This window comes from Carcharodon carcharias, chromosome 10 (assembly GCF_017639515.1).
Source record: "Carcharodon carcharias isolate sCarCar2 chromosome 10, sCarCar2.pri, whole genome shotgun sequence".
NCBI lineage: Eukaryota > Metazoa > Chordata > Chondrichthyes > Lamniformes > Lamnidae > Carcharodon > Carcharodon carcharias.
Window position 1 is genome coordinate 61,107,237 of NC_054476.1, and position 21,301 is coordinate 61,128,537.

Sequence of the window (21,301 nt, forward strand, 5' to 3'; positions counted from 1 at the left end):
AACTCGCCTCATATTAATGTTATTACTCATAAACTAAACCCAAGCAGAACTGGGCTGTCTGACTAATACCTTGGACTTGTGAAAAAACAATGTACATAAATTTGTCACTGAAAGTTGAAATTGAGCTGTGATTACTACAACTGAAGGGATTATGCCAGATGGAATTTGCAAAAGGCTTGGGGCAGACCTGGGGCAAAATTTTACAGCACCGTCATGGCGGGGGCAGGGCCATAAAATGCAGAGAGGTGTTCAAAAGTCCATTGGCTTCGACAGGCCCACAACATCCCGCCCCTGAACTCTTGAGATAGTTGCAAGAGTTGGGAGTCTCATTCCCACCTGTTTGACTGATAGAAATAATTATTATAAATATTGCCTGTTGAGAAAGACCACATTTTCAGTGTGAAAGGTTTCCCTTGAGGCGCAGTGTCGAAAGCTTGCTTGAATTAAGTGTAGCTGGCTCTTCACATTCTGCAGTTTAGTCGTTTCCATCATTTATTTAAAAATCACAGCAGAAAGACGGAACCCCAAGGGTGCAAAGATGTGTACGATCTGAGGATTCACAGACTCAGTTGAAAGATTCTTAAATTCTAAGTAACTTGTACTTATAGCCTGGAAGATATGGTCTGAAAGTGTGATATGCTTCCACCCGTCAGAGGGAACAGGATTGCACCATAAACCACATAGCCTCGGGTGTGAAGTATCCCAATCAAAGAGCAATGGTTAATCGTGAGGCATGGAACAGCTTAAAATTAAATGGAAAATTATCCTCTTCAGTATGGAATATCTTCTGCATGTTTGCAAACTTCCACAAATCATTTCCCTTTGCACTGTTTACTAAGATTGTAGATTTCAGATCATAGTGAATAAAGACCCAATTATTGAAAGTGTAAATTAATGCAAATACAAATAAAAATAATTGGGTAAAAGCCAACTTTGTCATAGAAATGATTATGGCAACAAAGAAGAAGGAACATGATTTCCATAAGTCCTTCATGTGCTCAGGCAATTCAAAAGAGTTTCACAGCCAGTTAATGACTTTTGAAACACAGGGCAGTATTTAATGGAGGTGTCGGAGTTCACACATTTCCTCCTCTCGGGAAGGCCTGCTGTATTAAGTGCTTCCTAGGCACTTAACTGAACAGCACTGCATTAGATCAAGGACCCTGGTGGAAATCCTACCCCCAAGAGCTACCAGCCAAACAGAAATGACGGCTGTGCATTGTTTGGCAGTGCCAGCGAGAGGGTGGCTGCTGCTGGCAACGCACCCACCTGAGGTCCAAGATCGCTGAAGGACCCAGGCTACAGGTGAGTGATGGCGGAATGGGGGTCACGGGAGAGGCAGGGACAGCTGTCAGTGGGCACCCCCCCCCCACCGTTCCTGATGCCAAGCCCCTTGATCAGGCACCGAGTGCCTTTGAACGAGGGACCCCCAACACCCAACCCCACCCCCCACCCCCTCAAGCCTCCCTTGGAAGCTCACATGCAACCCTTACAAGATTTGATTTTTGGGCTTCCTGCATGACAAATTCCCTGCCTACTGCTGCGTTAATACCAGTAACAACAGGATGAGGCCCTTAAGCAAGCATTAATTGACAACTTAAGGACTTGAATTGGTGGCAGGGTGGGAAGGCTGTCCATATGCCTTCCTGCCCTGGATTTAATTGGGGCAGAGGCGGGAAAGCATGGGATCTCCACCCACCACCTGCCCCCTGCCACCAAACCTGCCATGGGGTTAGGGCACTAAATTCCGTCCATGGTCACTGATATTAACTAGGCAAACATTACAGCTATGTGCACAGGGAAAGTAGTTAACCAAAGAATAAATGTTGCACATAACAAATTCTGTGCTCTTCTTTGAATGATACCATAGGATCTTTTATGTCCACCCGAACATGCATCTGTGCTTAATGTCAAATCTGAAAGATGACATTGCCAACAGTGTAGCACTCCTTTGTATAGCAATGAAGTGTCAACCTAGCTCATCTGCTCAAATCCCTGCAGTGCGATTTGAATCTATGACCAACCCGGCTCAGGCCTTAATGCTAGCAGCTGCTAACACACTTTTTGTTTTACCTGTACTGTCCCAAAAGACAACTAACAATTTGGTTCCACTTCCTTCCAGGTTGCACTGCCATAATGTTACTGCTCTACTTCTCACCCATGGAAGTTTCTGTTACTGCAATTTGATCAGACTGTGGACCAGCTTGGAATTTAATAGCAGTTAATAACTATAATGTTTGCATATTTTAACCACCAAGAAAACAAGGTGGATAATTGGTGATAATTAGAAACTTCCTATCTGCTTTGGAAATTCAATTGAAAAAAATTCAGAATAGAATGAGGAAAAACCTTCTCTCCTGCTTGGTCTCCTCTCAATCTCCCCTTCCATATGTCTGTCAGCCTGGCTTGCTCTGTGATAGCAGGAATTAGAATGTTTAAATTTTCTGTACACATTATAGAACTTATAATTTAAGACTTTCTGTTAAAAAAAGAACTAAATTGTTTTTTTTTCCTTCTAAAAATGAAGTAAAATAAGGATGAGTAAAGGCACACTGGGTGTGAAATGGCCTCAATGTCAGAATTTTATGCCCTGTGGGCAAACGCGTGCCTGACCCGAACGGACGTGAAGTAGTGCGAGATGGCGTCGGACAAGAGTCCTGACATCGTTGTGCACACGCATGATATTTCGCTTGGCAGGCACACCCATTAATGATACAATTAACACCGATTTTACGTGGCCCATTCACATTTATGGTTGGCGGACAGGCCATTCTTCCAAGTGGCACTCACATTTTTGCTCAAGCCTCAATCCAGGGCGGGATGAAATCTCCGTGGGGAAATTAAATAAAAAGAAATAGCTGGGGGCTGGTTTTTTATGAGGTATGCTTTCAGGTGCTTGATTGTGCTGCATGGACATATTTTGCAGCATTTTTGTCATTTCCTTCAGCCTGTGGAGGTCTGCAGCTCCCTGGGGCAGCTGTCTGCCTTCAGGGACCTCACTCGAAGTGTTTACTCACACCCTTAGTTAGGTTGACGCCCGCCCTCTTTCCACCTCCATCCCTGCAGTGCTAAGCATTTCAGGGCGTGTTTCATGCTGGCTGGCCATTAATCGGCCAGCCGGCGTCAAATCGCGATCAGGGGCCGATTGCAGCCAGAGGCCCATTTCCCGTCTGCGTCTGGGCCCGCTGATTGTGCAAGCCTGACAAATGAAAATTCAGGCCCATGTAGCTGTGCTATAGGGGACATGCATCTTTCTACTTGTTTGCTCCGAACCACCGGCTACTTCTTGCAAGGTGTTGTGGATATGAAGGGCAGATGCAGGCTTTGGCCCCCTGTGTCCACTGGAAGACTGTGAGCCGGCTGATGTGATGCAAGGATTCCACATTTGGTCAATGAATACGCAGGCAGATTCTTTGTTATTCACTCTGCAAACAAAGGTGAAGCTGCAAGATGGGCCCTGTCCCGGCTAGGGCCAAGCACCCAACTTGCAGCAAGGTAATGATTTGGAACATTTTTGATCACAAAGTGTCTGGATGTACCCTGGAGTGTTCTTGGAAGTGTATTCCTAAATCGTTCCTGCCATAGAGTGTTGCTGCATCCTCATAGAAGCGACCACAGGATCAAGTAACCTGTGCACACAACGGCTTCAACGGATAGGGGGCAGCAGTGGTAGTGCCTCTGGATCTACTGCATTTCAGAGAGATGGAGCAGATGCTGCTGAAAGCAAGTCCATTCCTTTGTGTGGTTAGAGCCAGACTTCTCCATGTTCCTTGATAGTGACAGGAGGCAGTCTGGCAGGTTAGCCAATGCACCCAGCAACTTGGTGTGATTGCCCATTTAGTGTGCTCTTGTATTGTGCACATCAATTTCCTAATCTGAGTCCTCCTCAAAAACACTTGTCTGTGACCTTGCCCTCCAGTTAGCTGGCAAACAAACTATCCTTTACCCTTGGCCTGGTTACAACCCACTGTGCCTAACCATGTGCTGATTTCAACTCTGTACCAGACTCCAAGGTAAGTGCAGTATCAGTGTCTAAGTTCGTAGCTGTGAGTGCCGGATCAATGCTGTGCTGATGTTCTCTTTCCCCCTCCTGGTGCTCATGAGGCTGGACAGGCAAGCCTAACAGGCTTGGTTGTCTGAAAGCAGGAATTCAGAAGAGGAGAATTGGTGTCTGGGAAGGGGATTGGGGTGGAAAGCAGGAGATCCATGGCCACACATCTGCAGAGGGGAAATAAGGCAGGAACATGCCATCCTCATCAAAGTTCTCAGGAATGCCAGGGGCTCTGTCACACCCAGCCCTTTGATACAGAGAACCATTTCCCCCATAGAGCTCAGGAGATGCAGGTGTCCTTGTCCCTACTTGCTCTGCTTTGCTCCTTTCTATAGTGTGCCACCTTGTACTGCAAGAGAAGACAGAATGTCAGAAATTCTATTTCACTGTACTGTTCCTGACTTAGCTGAATAGCTGGAGGTATGTGGAGGAAATGAGAGGTGGTGTGAGGCTGATAACATTGGTAGGTGTATCAGTGTGAGGTGAGATATCTGGATGTTAGGTGTGAGTCCTGAGTGCTAAGGAGTGCTCCTGGGTGAGTCACGGGGTGTTGCGTATTGAGCAGCGTGAGAAGCTGGAGATGTCATGTAAAAATACATTCATTGATCTTGACCACCTGCATGAGGCAGGGCCTCTTGGGTCCAAATGGTGGGAATTGACCTCGACCTCCTGCTCCTATTCCCTTCTGAGGGTCTCCTAGCTCTGGAGGGAACATAGCATCTCTCCTCCTGTCCACCTGCACCACCAATTCCTCCAGCACCACATCCATCACCACATAACTCTCTCTGTCTCAGTCTTCATTGTAAAATATTTACATTGCAGCAATATTTAAGCGGCTTCCCTTTTAAGTCCAGCCTGTCTTTAAGAAGAGCTGTATCACGTATTCAACAAATAATTCTGCTGGTACCCCCTGCTGATCACAGATGCAAGCAATCCACACCCAAAAGGCAGGGCTATCCAATGTCTAGCTCGCTCTCTCTTTCCCTGCTTAGTGACCCTGAATGTCTGTGGGGGTTCTAACAGCCTTTTACTAAACTCTGCCAAGAGGCTGGAATAAACCCCGTTGAATTTCAGGGTTGATTTATTTTTTGTAGTTTATAGAACCAAAAATAGCTGATAAACAGTCATTCTCTTAAGTCTAGACACCATCTCCATTTGTCATTAAAAACATTCAAACAAAATTTACATGAAACAAGCTTTTGAAGATTGTCATGGATTTTATTTCAAATATATTTTGAAAAACAACTAAGCCAAAACTGTTTGGAGTTACGCTACACATGCTTAGACTACACAATCTGCATTCATAAGAACAGGAATACGCCATTCAGTCACTCGCGCCTGTTCCACCATTCAATCAGATCATGGTCGATCTCTACCCCAAATCCATTACCCATCTTTGTTCCATATCCCCAAAACTATTATTAACAAAAGTTTATTCATCTTGGTCTTGAAGATTTCAGTTGACTCAGCATCCACAAGCAATTTGGGGGTGGGAGTTCGAGATTTTCATTATCCTTTAGGTAAAAGGATGCTTTTTTTTATTCTTTCATTTGGGCGTTGCTGGCTAGGTCATCCCTAATTTCCCTTGAGAAGGTGGCAGTGAGCAGCCTTCCTGAACTGCTGCAGTCCATGTGGTTTAGAAACCCAGATTTTGACCCAGCGACAGTGAAGGAATGGCAATATAGTTTCAAGTCAGGATGGTGGGTGGCTTGGAGGTGAACTTGCAGGTGGTGCCCTTGTCTTTCTAGGTGGTAGACGTCGCGGGTTTCTAAGGTGCTGTCGAAGGAGCCTTAGTGAGTTGCTGCAGTGCATCTTGTAAATGGTACACACGGATGCCATTGTGTGTTAGTGGTGGAGGGAATGAATGTTGAAGGTGATGGATGTGGTGCCAATCAAGCGACCTGGATGGTGTTGAGCTTCACGAGTGTTGTTGGAGCTGCACTCATCCAGGCAAGTAAACATAGAAATATAGAAACTCGGAGCAGGAGTAGGCCATTCGGCCCTTTGAGGCTGCTCCAACATTCATCATGATCATGGCTGATCATCCAACTCAATAGCCTGCTCCCGCTTTCTCCCATACCCTTTGATCCCTTTCGCCCCAAGAGCTATATCTAACTCCTTCTTGAAAACATACAATGTTTTGGCCTCAACTACTTTCTGTGGTAGAGAATTCCACAGGCTCACCAATCTCTGGGTGAAGAAATTTCTCCTCATCTCTGTCCTAAATGGTCTACCCCGTTTCCACAGACTGTGACCCTTGGTTCTGGACTCCCCACCATCGGGAACATCCTTCCTACATCTATCCTGTCTAGTCCTGTTAGAATTTTATAGGTTTCTATGAGGTCCCCCCTCATTCTTCTGAACTCCAGCGAATATAATCTTAACCGACTCAATCTCTTCTCATATGTCAGTCCCACCATCCCAGGAATCAGTCTGGTAAACCTCTGCACTCCCTCTATAGCAAGAACATCCTTCCTTAGATAAGGAGGCCAAAACTGCTCACAATATTCCAGGTGTGGTCTCACCAAGGCCCTGTATAATTGCAGCAAGGCATCCCTGCTCTTGTACTTGAATCCTTGCTATGAAGGTCAACATACCAGTTGCCTTCTTTACCGCCTACTGCACCTGCATGCTTACCTACAGCGACTGGTGTACAAGGACACCCAGGTCTTGTTATACTTGCCCCTCTCTCAATTTATAGCCATTCAGATAATAATCTGCCTTCCTGTTTTTGCTACCAAAGTGGATAACCTCACATTTATCCACATTATACTGCATCTGTCATGCATTTGCCCACTCACTCAGCTTGTCCAAATCACACTAAAGCATCTCTGCATCCTCCTCACAGCTCACCCTCCCACCCAGCTTTGTGTCAAATGCAAATTTGGAGATATTATATTTAGTTCCCTCATCTAAATCATTAATATATACTGTGAATAGCTGGCTCCCAGCACCGATCCCTGTGGTACCCCACTAGTCACTGCCTGCCATTCGGAAAAAGACCCGTGTATTCCTACTCTTTGTTTCCTGTCTGCCAACCAGTTTTCTATCCATCTCAATACACTACCCCCAATACCATGCACTTTAATTTTCCATGCTAATCTCTTATTTGGGACTTTGTGAAAGAAGTCCAAATAAACCACATCCACTGGCTCCCCCTCATCAATTCTACTAGTTACATCCTCAAAAAATTCCAATAGATTTGTCAAACACGATTTCCCTTTTGTAAGTCCATGCTGACTCTGTCCGATTCTACTACTGTTTTCCAAGTGCTCAGCTATTAAATCTTTTATAATGGACTCTAGAATTTTCCCCACTACCAATATCAGGCTGACTGGTCTATAATTCCCTGTTTTCTCTCTACCTCCCTTTTTAAATAGTGGGGTTACATTAGCTACCCTCCAATCTGTAGGAACTGTTCCAGAGTCTATAGAATCTCGGAAGATGACCACCAATGCATCCGCTGTTTCTAGGGCCACTTCCATAAATGCTCTGGGATGTAGATTATCAGGCCCTGGGGATTTATCAGCCTTCAATCCCATCAATTCCTCCAACACCATTTCCTTAATACTGCTTTCTTTCAGTTTGTCCCTCTCACTAAGCCCTGTGTTCCCCAACATTTCTGGTATGTTATTAGTGTCCTCCTTTGTGAAGACAGAACCAAAGTATGTATTTAGTTGGTCAGCCAATTCTTTGTTCCCCATTATAAATTCCCCTGCTTCTGATTGTAAGTAGAGAGTATTACATCACACTCCTGATTTGTGCCTTGTAGATGGTGGACAGGCTTTGGGGAGTCAGGAAGTGAGTTACTCCTTGCAAGATTCCCAGCATCTGACCTGCTCTTATAGCCACAGTATTTATATGGCTGGTCCCGTTCAGTTTCTTGTCAGGATGTTGATTGTGGGGGATTCAGTAATGGTAATGTCCTGAATGTCAAGGGGAGATGATTGGATTCCCTCCTGTTGGAGATGGTCATTGCCTGGCACTTGTATGGTATGAATGTTACTTGCTATCAGCCCAAGCCTGAATGTTGTCCAGGTCTTGCTGCATATGGGCATGGACTGCTTCAGTATCTAAGAAATCAAGAATGATGCTGAATGTTGTGCAATCCATCAATGGATCTCCACTTCTGACATTATGATGGAAGGAAGGTCATTGATGAAGCAGCTGAAAATGGTTGGGCCTAGGACTCTACCCTGAGGAACTAATGCAGTGATATCCTGGGACAGAGATGATTGAGGTCCAACAACTCCAACCATCTTCCTCTGTGCTAGGTATGACACCAACCATTGGAGAGTTTTCCCCCTGATTCCTATTGATTCCAGTTTTGCTGGGGTTCCTTGATGCCACACTCAGTTAAGTGCTGCCTTGAGGAGAGGCTGAGACCTTCAATAACAAAGACGTTGAAAGGGACCAAAAGGACAATTCAATGGACAAATCTAATCATGTTATTGTACTTGTGTTATTTTTCAATTTTATTTGATGCTATATGACAGGTGTAGGATTTTTGGTTGCTACGAAAACCAGAAGGTGAAAATGACTTTTTAAGCATTTAAGCATTTTGAATGATTTGTGGTGTAACAGTAACAGGCAATGGATTCTGGTAAGTCTAAACATTTACATTAGAATTTCCATTAAAATGCATTCCAGTGTCAAGCAAATTCCGTATTTTCACTTACCCGGGTGCATAGGAAGGCTTTGGTTCCACTTTGATAGCAGTTGTGTTGCAAAGGGTGCTGGGATAGCTTTTGGCTAGCATTCCATTGTTGCCATTGCAGTTCACGTGGCTGCTGAGGTTTGGGCCACAAGATATAGGGTTTGGCACAAGACCGCCATGTCTAGCTGCAACTGGAATACAGCTGGTGGTTACATGACAAAGATGGTTGACTCCACTGGTGGAAGGGCTGTTTAAATGGCCTGTGTTCACAATGGCGCTGGGGATAGCATGGCCGACTGGAGCACTGCCGGATGCTTGGGGGTTGGAATAACTTACTGAGACTGGAAGATCTGGAAAACAGCTGCAGAGAAAGAAATCATGGAATACAGCACCATTCTTTAATAAATAACAAATATAACTACTGTATTTAACAAAGATATACTTCTGATGACCTCTATTTCCTTTTAACTTTAGGCTACCTATGCCTTATCTAAAAAGCTGGAGACAATTGCCATAGTATCACCAATCACAGAACGATCTCTGTAATTGGTGCAGAAATTTTTGTTGGCCAGTCAAAGTAGGCACTGATAACATATTGTCATTGGCTATTCTCCACTTAAAGTTGTAACCATTTTTTAAAAAAAGGCAGGGATTTAAACTTCTGTAAGTAAGCCACTTCCATTTAATAAAAAATCTTCTGCATGCAAAGGCAAAATCTGCCTTATACTGCAAAGGGTTTTGTGCTTGTTTTCACTGTTGATTTCACATCTCCACCATGTGGTCTGGGGAACTGGGCTTGAAAAGTTAAGGTTCTTCCACAAAGAATCTTTGACAAAGTCAGAGGAACAGTCACTCTGTCATTTATGAACACCGCCCCATACCTAAAGTGGTGGAAGGTAAAGAATCACTGAAAAAAATACATTGATATTAACTGGCATGAATAACCTCTAAGATTGCTACACCCTTATCCATATAGGTGCTCATGTGTCACGGTTTCTCCTAAGGAAGAACGTTTGTTTTTCAAAATGCTAGAAATAAGAATTGTCAGTCCTGGTCAATAAGCACCTTTATATGACACCCTTTGTCGGCTATTTTAACAGAGACCTTAACCTGTTTGTATTAAGTGCAGCACATCTACCAAAGAAGCAAAAGGAATGTCATATGAAGACGCCAAGTAATTTTTCAAGACCTGATTCAAACACAGAACATTACTAGCAATGAATGTGGGTAGAAAATCGGGGGTAATGTTGTACACCCATTCCCACTACTGCAGTCCCTGTTGATAAGGCTTTGCGCCAAGTGTGGTGCATCAAATAAAGTAGTCTCCAAAGTTAACAGACAAGCCTGGAATGATTAACTAATCCTGTAACTATTAAAAGATACTAATTCTTCATGAAGAATGGTTGCTGTACCATGTTTCAGTGCCAATTGTCAGATGACAGAAAAGTTTTTGATGACAGACTGAGGAGGTGATTACTATGTACATGTTTAAAAGCCAAAACCTTGAAGATATCTGAGACACACAAGCATGGGTACTGCCAAGCAAAGAAGAAACTATAGTGCTCATTTTCCTGACCAGCATATGACTGCACCCCCTGCTGACTCCCCCAATTACCCTCAAGCCGACTACTCCCCCCACCCGCTCCCACAATCACCAGCTACCACCACTGATGCCCTGACTAACTGCTGCCCACCCCCTGCATCATTGCCCTCCTGGCCACACTACCCCCATGATCACCCGACTAACCCCCGACCAGACCTGACTACTCCCTCCACACAGCTACTCCCCCGCCAACCTGACATGACTAGCCCCCAAACTGACTACCCATTCCGACCCGACCAAACTATCCCCCGACCTACTCACCTCACCCACTTGGTCCATCTGCCAACTACCACCTCACATAACTGCCACCCTACCCGTTTGCCACCTCACCCACTTACTATGCTAATCCACTTGCCACCTCACCCACCTGCCGCCCTACCCACCTGCCACCTCACCCACCAGCCACCTTACCTTCGAGCTCACTCACAACCTCAACCAGCTACCCACCCAGCACCCTACCCATTCATCCACTCATTCATTCACCAACATTCAAAGTGGGCCTTTAAACTTTCCATTCGGCATCTACGCTGTAAAAACGGGGCGTGTGTTGCCTTCCCAGACTTGACAGAGCTGGGACGGAGCTCTCGGAGGTTCACTACACTCTGAATTTAATAAAGCTGGGCTCGGAAGACCCAGTAAGAAATGCGGATCAGTATTGAAACGGGGGAAAGTTCGAGCAGAGTGGCAATCCCACGATGACTGCCGCTCCTTGGAAGATCTGGGCAATCACCTCAAAACAGTTAAACTCTTTACCTCCTTTTAAAATCCAAGCTTGTGTTAGAATGGCCGGGGTTTTCAATTTCCCACAGGGCTGGAACAAGAGCGGGTGCATTTTGAAAAGTGCACTCCTGCATGGTGTGCCAGTGTCCCAACAAGTCCAGGATGTGCCCGAATTTTCGAAGTGAGGGTGGGGAGTTGGGAACATGCCTCACCTCCAACTGATGGCCTTTTGGCTCAACGAGAAGCTTGTTAGTAGGCTGGGGAGATCCAGAAGGGGATTTTCAATTTGTTAATTGCCAAACCATCTGGTGCAGCTTAGTGCACAGCTGCTAAGTTCAATGCAGGGAGAAGTTAAAGGATTTTTTCTGCTGAACAATTCTGGGACCTACAGCATCTTGCACAATACCTTACATTTGGCCATTTTGGCCACTTTTGTGTGCACTGAATCTGCTGGCCCTCTGAGGTACTGCCTCCTCTCTTCAGCAAGGCAGCAGCAGGCCCCATCATGTCTACCATTTGCCTTTGCCACTTGTGCTCTGCAGGCAGCTCCCACCTTTTGGTAATGCTTGGTACCACAAATTGGGCACCAAGCTCACTTCTTGCTCAATTAGGTCATTTACATTTGAAGATAGCATCGCATGAGTGACACAGATGCAGCACGGGTCCGGATTTTGAAACTATCTGGGTGTCGGGTTCCAGACCCTGAATTAAAAATCAAGTCCATAATCACCACTTCTTGATTTATTTTATTTCTTCTTTTTGATCTTGTGAAATTGGTGTTTCACTACAGCTTATCAATTTAAGAAAATGAATTGTGCAAGTTCTAATGATGGTTAGGTAGCATACGCAATAAATGATTAAAGCATCCTCCCTGCTAGCTTTTACGTGGTTACAGCCTTGGTGGCAGTGTAATTTTGGTGTAGCCTTGGTATCATTTCAGTTGACATCTTGCCAAATATTCTGCTGTAGGTGATCTATTGTCATAATATCAAGAACGTGTAATATTATCAGTCCCTTCCCGCACTTTGAGTGATTCAGCTAATAAGCACATTGCTTAGCGTAGACATAAGTTAAACAGACCAAACAGTCCAATGTTCTGAACTAGCTGATTTAAGCCAGGGCTTTGAGCTGTTATAGTTGGAAATAGTGTCATTAGGGTGGGGAAGAAAATATTTAGGCAGGACAATTGCTCCTAATACTGGAAATTGTGCAAGAGTGGTGTAATATAAGAACATCACTTGCATTCATATAATGCCTTAAATGTACTAAATTGTCCCAATACTCTTCACAGGAGTGTTATCTAACATATTTTGACACTGAGCCTCAATAAGGAGATATTAGGACATTTGACCAAAAGCCTGGTGAGAGATAGGTTTTAAGGAGCATCTTACAGGAATGGAGAAAAGTAGAGAGGTTGAGCATGAGAATTCCAAAGCTTAGGGCCTTGGAAGGTGAAATGTGGAGAGGTGGAATTTGGGATTGCACAAGAAACTGGATTGGAGGAATGCAGGGACCTTGCAGGGTTGTAGTAATGATAGAATTAACCATAATCCAATCTATGGTACTCAGCATGAAACAGCTTCGAGAGAGGAGGAAACAAGCAAGGAATGACAAGCAACTATTGCTCTCACTGATTCCTCAAAGGCGTCAGAAAGGGAAAGGCTCCAATAGGCCCATAAGTTTGCTTTTGTGATTTCTTTGGTGGAGAACAGGAAAATGTGTTCATGTCATGAATGGAACACATCAGTCAAAGGCATTACCCCACAGATCAACCAGACATGTATGTGTTGCCTGAGGCCTTGGCAGCAGGCTTGTTACTCCCCTTACCCAGGGAAGGGCTGACATAACACCCTAAATCAAAGAGTGAGGGAAGGGACTTCATCTTGCAGCCAGTGAGGTGGGGTATATTTTTTTCTAAAAAAATGCTATGTAGCATAATGCTGATTGCTTTATCTAACAAAAAAAGAGACCTAACTGCAGAATTCCTGCCATCATTTTGAAGTATCCTCAGTGATTGCTTTTGCTATAATTATCTTAAATATTACATTAGGAGGGAGCAGAATATTTGTAAAATGCTCCAAACTCAACAAAACCATGCTTTTAAAATATAATTACTTTGAGCCAATCAGAACACTCCTGTTGGATTAAGGGAGAAAGAAAATTGTCAGTACTAGAATCTAAAATAAATGAAAAAAGAATGATTTGTATTTATACACAGTTTTCACAATCCCCTGCTGAGATAATTATAGCTTTTGAAACTTAACCAAACATTCATAATGATATAACTTTTGGAGATATGTCAATGAATCCCTCTACTGAAACTGCGCAAACATAAATATATTTTTTTCTAACCTATACCACATGGCAATTCATTCAAAGCAGCCTGACAGGATTTTTTTAAACTCTCACTTACAGTTTCAGCATTTTTTAACATATAAAGAGCAGGGTATTTAAAAAAAACTTCAGATCACAATACTTAAACAGGCCTTATCTGCCCTTCAAGAGTGTTAACATATACTCCATCAATTCATGACTCCCACACCACAGGTTAAGGTCCTTGCAACAGCCAAAATGGGGTCTGTTTGAACTCAGCACTAAGTTCAAGTGGCTCTGCTGTGCTCTGATTCCCCGCCTGTGTGATTCATTCCCTGACCCCTTCGCTGCCAGCAAAAAATTAGATCTGTTGGAAATGGGGGCTCGACATCTGCATCTGGATCCTGCACATTTTTAAAGGTCCAGGGAGTCTTCCCAGATCAGTGATATCTGGCCTCAAGTCACAATAACACTCCAGTAATAACCCCAATTGGTTATTCTTCATGTATAAGCCAGCAGTGTGATTGTTGGAAGGTAGTTTGACCAGGAACAACTTCACAGATAAGACTGGTCCTATTATTAGTCAACATCCACCAATTTTCCAGCAGGAGTCACTGAGTAGCTAATATTAGCAGAAACACAGGCTATTTTTTACCTTCTCTAGTCCTGGCCCAAGGATGCCGTGCCTAATTGTAGCATCCTTATTATCATCTTCACTTGATCAGCTAAATCAGCTTGAACTAAATATCAAACTTACTGGCCTCTGAAGTTCAGTGACACACAGCATTTACTCACTGTGCTCTCAGAAGCCAACAGGGAACTGTATGCACACTGCAGCGAATGTCAGTAAAAGTTACTTTCAGTGCTGTTAAATGCCTGTCTTAATATGCTGTCAAACCCTTCATCACATCTCCATAAAACAGCAGATATTAGACATTAATATTACTTACTAATAAAAACAGAAGCTTTAAAACATTATTTAATGACACGTGTATGTGTTTTAGCGACAGAAATTTTAGTTTATAGGTTTTCTTTTGCTTTTTGAGCAGTGTACCTTATGTCCTCTCAATGTTTTCTCATTGTATAAATCTTTTTAGTAATTTGATTGGTTTTGTGACAAATGCCACTAGGTTAGAGGTTATTGTAGCAGATTAATGCTTAAATGCCAACCTATAAAACCAGCAAAACTGACCATTTCCAGAAACGTCCTTTTAGTACCATATTTGCTAAGATTCTTTGGGAACAAACTAAATAAAACAAATGTAACTGCACCTCGCAAAAACCTTCAGCTCATCCTGAAAGCTTTATGCCACAAGTTTGTGTTCAACCAACAATGAGAGAATGATTGGCTTTGACAGCATTCATTGACTCTAATTCAACTGATTGCTTCTTAGAGTCTCCAGTTCTTAACTGATCTGAATGGTTGATATTGATGACCTCTAATCCCAGTGTAAAAGGTGATTTTTCTTGTGAATCATTATAACTTTGGCAAAAGATGGGTGATTTTCCAACTATGCGCCTTTAGTGGAGTGCTTCACCTGCTGGTGGAATTTCAGGCACAGTCATACCAATATTTTCAATCTGCACTTCCAGCAAGCAGGCTTTCTGTCAAGATTGCCTCGTCTGAAAATTGCCCACTTGGTTTGAAATTCTGTCATCTTAAAATGCTGATGGTTGGCATGTATGCCAAGGTAGTTAGTTACCCCAGGTACTGAATCTGATTTTGAATGGGTGCAAAGTGGGTTTGTACAAAGTTAAATTTTTGAAAACTGCACTACACTACTTTAGTTGGTAAAACATGCAAATATTTAATTTACTTTGTAAATACTCAACTTTTAAATAAACATTTTTAAAAATTATATTTTTGTAAGTGCTCATGTTGCATTTGTAAATTGCTCTTCCACCTCGCAGGGGCATGTGAGGAGCAGATGAATAATTCTAGTAACGGCCAGGAAGAGCAAACTTGGTGGCAACGAATGGGAGTGTGCCCAGTCAATAGCATCCCCACAACTCTGGGTATCACATTCTGTATGCAAACAGTGAGGTTCCCCTGAAGACTATTAACGTGATATCACCAGAACAGAAAGCCTCTTTGGTAAATCTTCCTCTGCAATGATATTTATTGCAAGGGGAATTGAATACAAAAGTAGAAACATTATGCTTCAGTTGTACAGGGCACTAGTGAGACCACATCTGGAGTACTGTGTACAGTGTTGGTCACCTTATTTAAGGGAGGATGTAAATGCGTTGGAAGCAGTTCAGAGAAGGTTTACCAGACTAATACCTGGAATGGGTGGGTTGTCTTATGAGGAGAGGTTGGACAGGCTAGGCTTGTATCTGTTAGAGTTTATATGAGTTAGAGGCAACTTGATTGAAACATATAAGATCTTGAGGGGACTTGACAGGACAGATGTGGAGAGGATGTTTCCTCTTGTGGGAGAATCTAGAAGTAGGGGTCACTGTTTCAAAATAAGGGGTCACCCATTTAAAATGGATACGAGATGAAATTTTTTCTCTCAGAAGTTTGAGAGTCTTTGGAATTGTCTTGCTGAAAAGGTGGTGGATGCAGAGCCTTTGAATATTTTTAAGGCAGAGGTGGATAGATTGTTGTAAGCAAAGAGGTGATAGGTAATCGGCGGAAGGTGGGATGCAGATTTCAGGTTTCTATCAGATCAGCCATGATCTTATTAAATGGTGGAGCAGGCTCAAAGGGCCGAACGATCTACTTCTGCTCCTTGTTGGTACGTTCGTATATCATCGGTATTGAATATGTGTGACATAACTGCAGTGACTATCTAATGAGAGGACATGGGCCTAATTGTTTGCTTCCAGGTTGGGAGCACAGAGTCAGGATAATTCCCGGCTCCTCAAAGATGACCCTGGAAAAAATGCCCCGATGGTCAGATTTTCATTCTGGAAGGGCAGGGTCAAATGGAAGCTGGGTCTTCCGCCCTGGAAATAGTTGGGCCTCAACACATGGGCTGTCGGAGGCAGAGACAGGCTGGGTGAAAAGGCCTATCTCAGCATTCTGGCATGGCAAAAAAAAAGAATGAAACCAACAACAGCCCTCCAGCCCTCACCCGAACCATCCCACACACTCCCCATGCCCATGTCAACCCATGCCATCTTATACCCCCAGCCCTGCCCATGGCCCTTTATGGCCCTTATGCCAACCTGTGCCCCTCCACCCATCTCTTTGGCCCCTTATAGCAACTATGCCACTCCCTACCAACTCCCTACAGTCCTTCATACCCTCTATACCTTTGCCCCTCCATTCACACCCCATAGCCCTTTCAAGCCAAATTACTCCAACACACCAACCACCCTTTTTCCTTACACCCTCTATACCAATTCACCCAGTATCAACCATGAGCACCCCTCGAGACCCATGCTCAAATTAAAGTTCTTAAGTGTTTACTGATGAATTCACTGTTTTAAAAAATGCTCTCATAGATTTTTTTAAAAACCCATTCAATACATTTAAATTCATTTAATCCTCTATAAGAACAAGCATTGGTGTTCATAGTCCCACTTCAAAAGCTTATTGGTACTTGGTGATGTTAATCAAATTGTGAACCGACAGACACCCCACTATGATAATGATAGGTTATGAAATCAGTCATGTAGCATTGGAATGGTGGCCCTCAGGCTTTTGTCAACAGAATGAAATAGCAAGCATTATTATTTTTCCAATATTGCAGATAGTTTTTGAAATATTTAAAAGGCAGGAGATTTAAATGTCTTGATGGCTCCTTTTTACAGCTGCTTTGACAATTCCAATGAACTTCCCAGTTCCAATTAGTTTATTCATCTTTTACGCATATTCATGTCCAATTTTAACAATCCTAAAGGGCACTTTCCCTCTCCCAAAGGGCACTTGACCTCTCCCAAAGTGTCCCAGTACCATATCCAAAAGTGTACCTTACATCTCCAAAAATGGTACCCTATCTCTCCAAGAACTCTGATAAGTTTAAACCTTCTCCTACTGGGTCTAATGTGCACGTTATATTTCCCACTCCGTCCTTAAATCAGATCAGACTGAAGGCAGCTGCAATTTAACATGTGAAGCTGCCTCCTTGAACCACTGATGTGCAAAGTTTGACCCATGCCTATTTCCCCTGGGGGCTGAGTTTGGAGGTGGGACTTCTGGATTCATGCTTCAGAAGCCATTTTTAAAAAGATGGAGAGCTTCTCTGTGCAAAAAGTGCCTCTTTACATTTCAGAACTCTATTTAAAGATTTCCTATTTTAGACACTCCCAAATCCAAGAGGATTTTTTTATAAACCTTTTTTGGTGAATTTACTATTTTAAAAATAGGTGATCATCTTAAAGATGTTTGTTAAAGTTGCCCATTGGTTTATAGTCAATTTAAAACTAAGTAGTGCACAACTTTAAGGCCAAATCTTTAGGATCAATGGGGGTCAGGCAATAGTTGATACAATGGTCAATACAATGTTAAAAACACCATATCCCATTATGGCTTAGTTTATAAAATCACTGCCAGGCATGGTATCAATCCATTCATGTCATGTCATAAGGTCACTGGGTGGACTTACATGTCTGTGGAGTCTTCCTTACTGATGTATTCCTCCAGAATACTTGTATCAATGTTGGATGTATCAAGAGCCCCATTGATTTCGTGTCCTTAAAACAGAAAAATATATTGATGTTACCAGAAGGGCTAATGAGATAACCCATCAGAGAAGCAGGATGGCCTCTTACTGACCATGAACATTGTCCAGATCAGGATCAAGTTAAGCTTGTGTTTTTTTTTGCCCCCAGCCAGCATTGCTGGGGACATTTTCACATTATCTGAACTGGTGTCACAAGGAAGAGGCCAAACAAAGTTACGAAAGAATGGAAGTTTTATCCACCTTGTCTAGTTTGGATTTGAGCCCAGATCCTAGAAGTAGAAGGATGGTGATTTGAGCAATAAACATGAAAGGGACGAAGAAAGTCCACAGCTCATCAAGCCTTGCACAGGCTAGCCATTTAATTTTATAAGGAAAGAGTGTGCAAACTTCTACATCCCCTCCCAAGCAAATTCAGTTCCTCTCCATCATTTATTAACAATTCATTGCCCTCTTTTGCATAATGCTTCCATGGTTTGAGCAACTCAGGAATGATTTTGTTCCATGTACTATTAATCATCACTTTCTCTCAGTCCTCACACCAACCTCCAAAACTAGCAAAAGCTGAAACAGCTTCAAATGAACTGAAAACATATAGGAAGCTCTGATACATAGGCCAATCACATGTGACAACAAATAGTTACATCAGAAGTGCGGAGTGAAATTGGATTGTTGTGAATTACACTTTAGTTTTACCTAATATTCAATCACTTGAGTGAGAAGAACAAAAATTAAATACTTGTAGCTTTTTTATGATTAAGCACTGATAACACAAGGTATATTTGCTTAGAGGGACCATAGGATACATAACATACCGATATGTGAAAGCATTTAACACTTTTTAGTTACATATGAACTCTATTATATGATATTTTTCAAGCCAAAAATAGTTCATCCTGCATAAGATACAGGTATTTTAAACATGAAAATAAAGACATTGTTTACACTTCCTACAACTTTACAGGGTCCAATTCCTATACTTTGTATTTAAATCAATGTGGCAACCATTTGCATTTTATGTAGACAGCCAACATTGAAGCATTAACATAGATTTAAATCCCCACACTGCTCTTAGTTCAATCTTAAAAATGAAGTGAAAAAAAAACACAAAGCGAGATACTAGATCACAACTGATTCTCTTTTGCTACCATGAAGGACAGGATGACTTGCAAAATCTCAGAACAGGACGAGATAGCAAGAGGTAAGAGTGGTATCAAAGTGGAAAATAACAGAGAACCTGGTACAACACAGGAATCCAGGAATGGAATGGGTAGGCCTAGATACAGTCCAGCAAAATACTTAAGATTTACACAAATTAAGTACAGACCCATCACCACCCAGTAAATTAATAAGACTATTGGGAAACCGGCATTACATCTGTTCCACAAGCTGCAACAGGCTCTCTTTGCCATACCGTCTATTTATTCCCACAGACTATTATTGCATAAAAAATACACTGTTTGCAATGGGATCCCAATAATTATAGACATTCTGCTAACAGGCTTAGGCCAATCTCATGACATTGAGCAGGAACAAACTGCAATGAAACAATAACTCATTGCCTCACAACCATTCCTGCAATTTCAGCAATATTTTGTTATGTTTGAAAAGCTTCTCTCTCTCCTCAACCCCTCCCCACCCCACTCTGCCAGTAACACTTACCCCTTGCCCAATCTTACAATGCAAGGTCTCTCATCACTAACAAAATATAGGGCTTTGTCATTAACCATTTTTTATTATGGATCTGTGACTGATGAGGCCTTTAAATCTCAGCTGAGTGACTGACAATTCCTGATGCTCTGGGAACATGTAAACCAGTAGCACATCTACAGATAAACTGATCCACTGTAGATCATGGGAAGACCTCAGGAACCTGTATCCTGGATATATTCACAAAATGTGAGCAAGTGAACACCAGGTTTGAAACATACATATACAATTATTCACTTACTCTAAGATTCCTTTAAAATCATTATAGCTTTCAATTAACTCTTGAAATGGCATGGTACTTTTGGACAGGAACAATGAGCCCTTCAGTGGTGCTCAAAACACCAACTGTTATATGGTTGTTCCCTAACTATCCACCCAGAGGCACCTTTTCCCTCCAATTCCTCTGTTCTTAGAGGTAGACTTACCCCACTTTGTACATTGAGGCACCTTCCTTCCCAGATCACAGGGGCTCCCAGTTCATTGATGCATAATTTATTTCTTTCTCCTACTGTGGAGACATTTCCTCAATAAATGAACACACTCTCTCCCTATCCCCCTGTACCCCTCCTCGGATCAGGCACTCTTTATCTTAGTTCACAAAGGCAGCTCCCCCCACTCCATTCACAAACACACATTGCCACCCCCAAAAGTTCACAATAGCATTCTTCCCCACTCCCATTCTTGAGTCCAAAAATATTTTTAAAAGCTACATAAACATTTATTGATATAAGTGATGTAAAATCAGTTTGCAATACAAGTGCAGCATAAATGTTACACGTATGAAGCTACACTAAGTTTGCTTCATCCCCTTGCTATCCTGGCCCAAGGTCTGCTATTATGCCAATGCACCAACAGGAAGAACACTGCAATTATGATAATGTCAAAACGCTTGCAATGACGGAGTATCCTTGAGAAAACCTTGCTTCAGAGGAAGGTCACAAATAAAAGTAATTTAAACTCTGGATTCCTGTGAGGGTGAGTTCTACATATGGACCTTCATGGTACTTTCTCTGCACTTTCTCTGTACAACAGCAGCTTGCATTTATATAGTGTCTTTAATAGGCACTTGACCAAACATAATCAATCAAAAATAGATAGCTGGATACATAAGGCGAGTATACTTTATCCGAAACTCTTGGGGCTAATTGCGTTTCCATATTCAGGTATTTTCAGTTTTTGGATCTACCTAATATAAGGTAGGTCTAGGCCTCCTTACATTGTAATAGCCTAAGCCTAGGCTAGCCATAGTCTACAAATACCATGTTGTTTCTCTGTTGGCCAATTCTCACACATCCTACTTTTTAACCTGTTAACACTTATTACACCTGTTATATAACATTATATTGCTTTATTAACATACAAATTAACCGCATAGCTGTTCAAGAAAAGTTGTTTTTGGATGTGTTTGGTTTATGGATGTATGAATAAAGGACATTCGACCTGTACTAGGACAGGTGACACTGCATTGATAGATGGCTGGGTAAGGTACAGACAGTGCCTATGGAACAATACCACAGTGAAGCAGAGAAATTCGGAGGGATTTAGTTTCTTCTGTTTTCTCCTTTTTCCATGAAGGTGCTAAATCTTTGCCAGGATACACCTCCTCAGGACAAAAA

At 42.5% G+C, this 21,301-nt stretch overlaps 1 protein-coding gene across 1 annotated transcript in view; it reads right to left on the minus strand.

Annotated features, from left to right (window-relative positions):
* Positions 1-21,301, minus strand: part of myrf (myelin regulatory factor) — a 251,560-nt gene that overhangs the window by 90,929 nt on the left and 139,330 nt on the right. The window contains exons 3-4 of the mRNA XM_041196647.1: positions 17,901-17,988; positions 8,731-9,069 (exon numbers count right to left, since the gene is read on the minus strand). Coding sequence (XP_041052581.1) covers positions 8,731-9,069; positions 17,901-17,988 — 427 coding nt within the window. The remainder of the gene's footprint in view (positions 1-8,730; positions 9,070-17,900; positions 17,989-21,301) is intronic.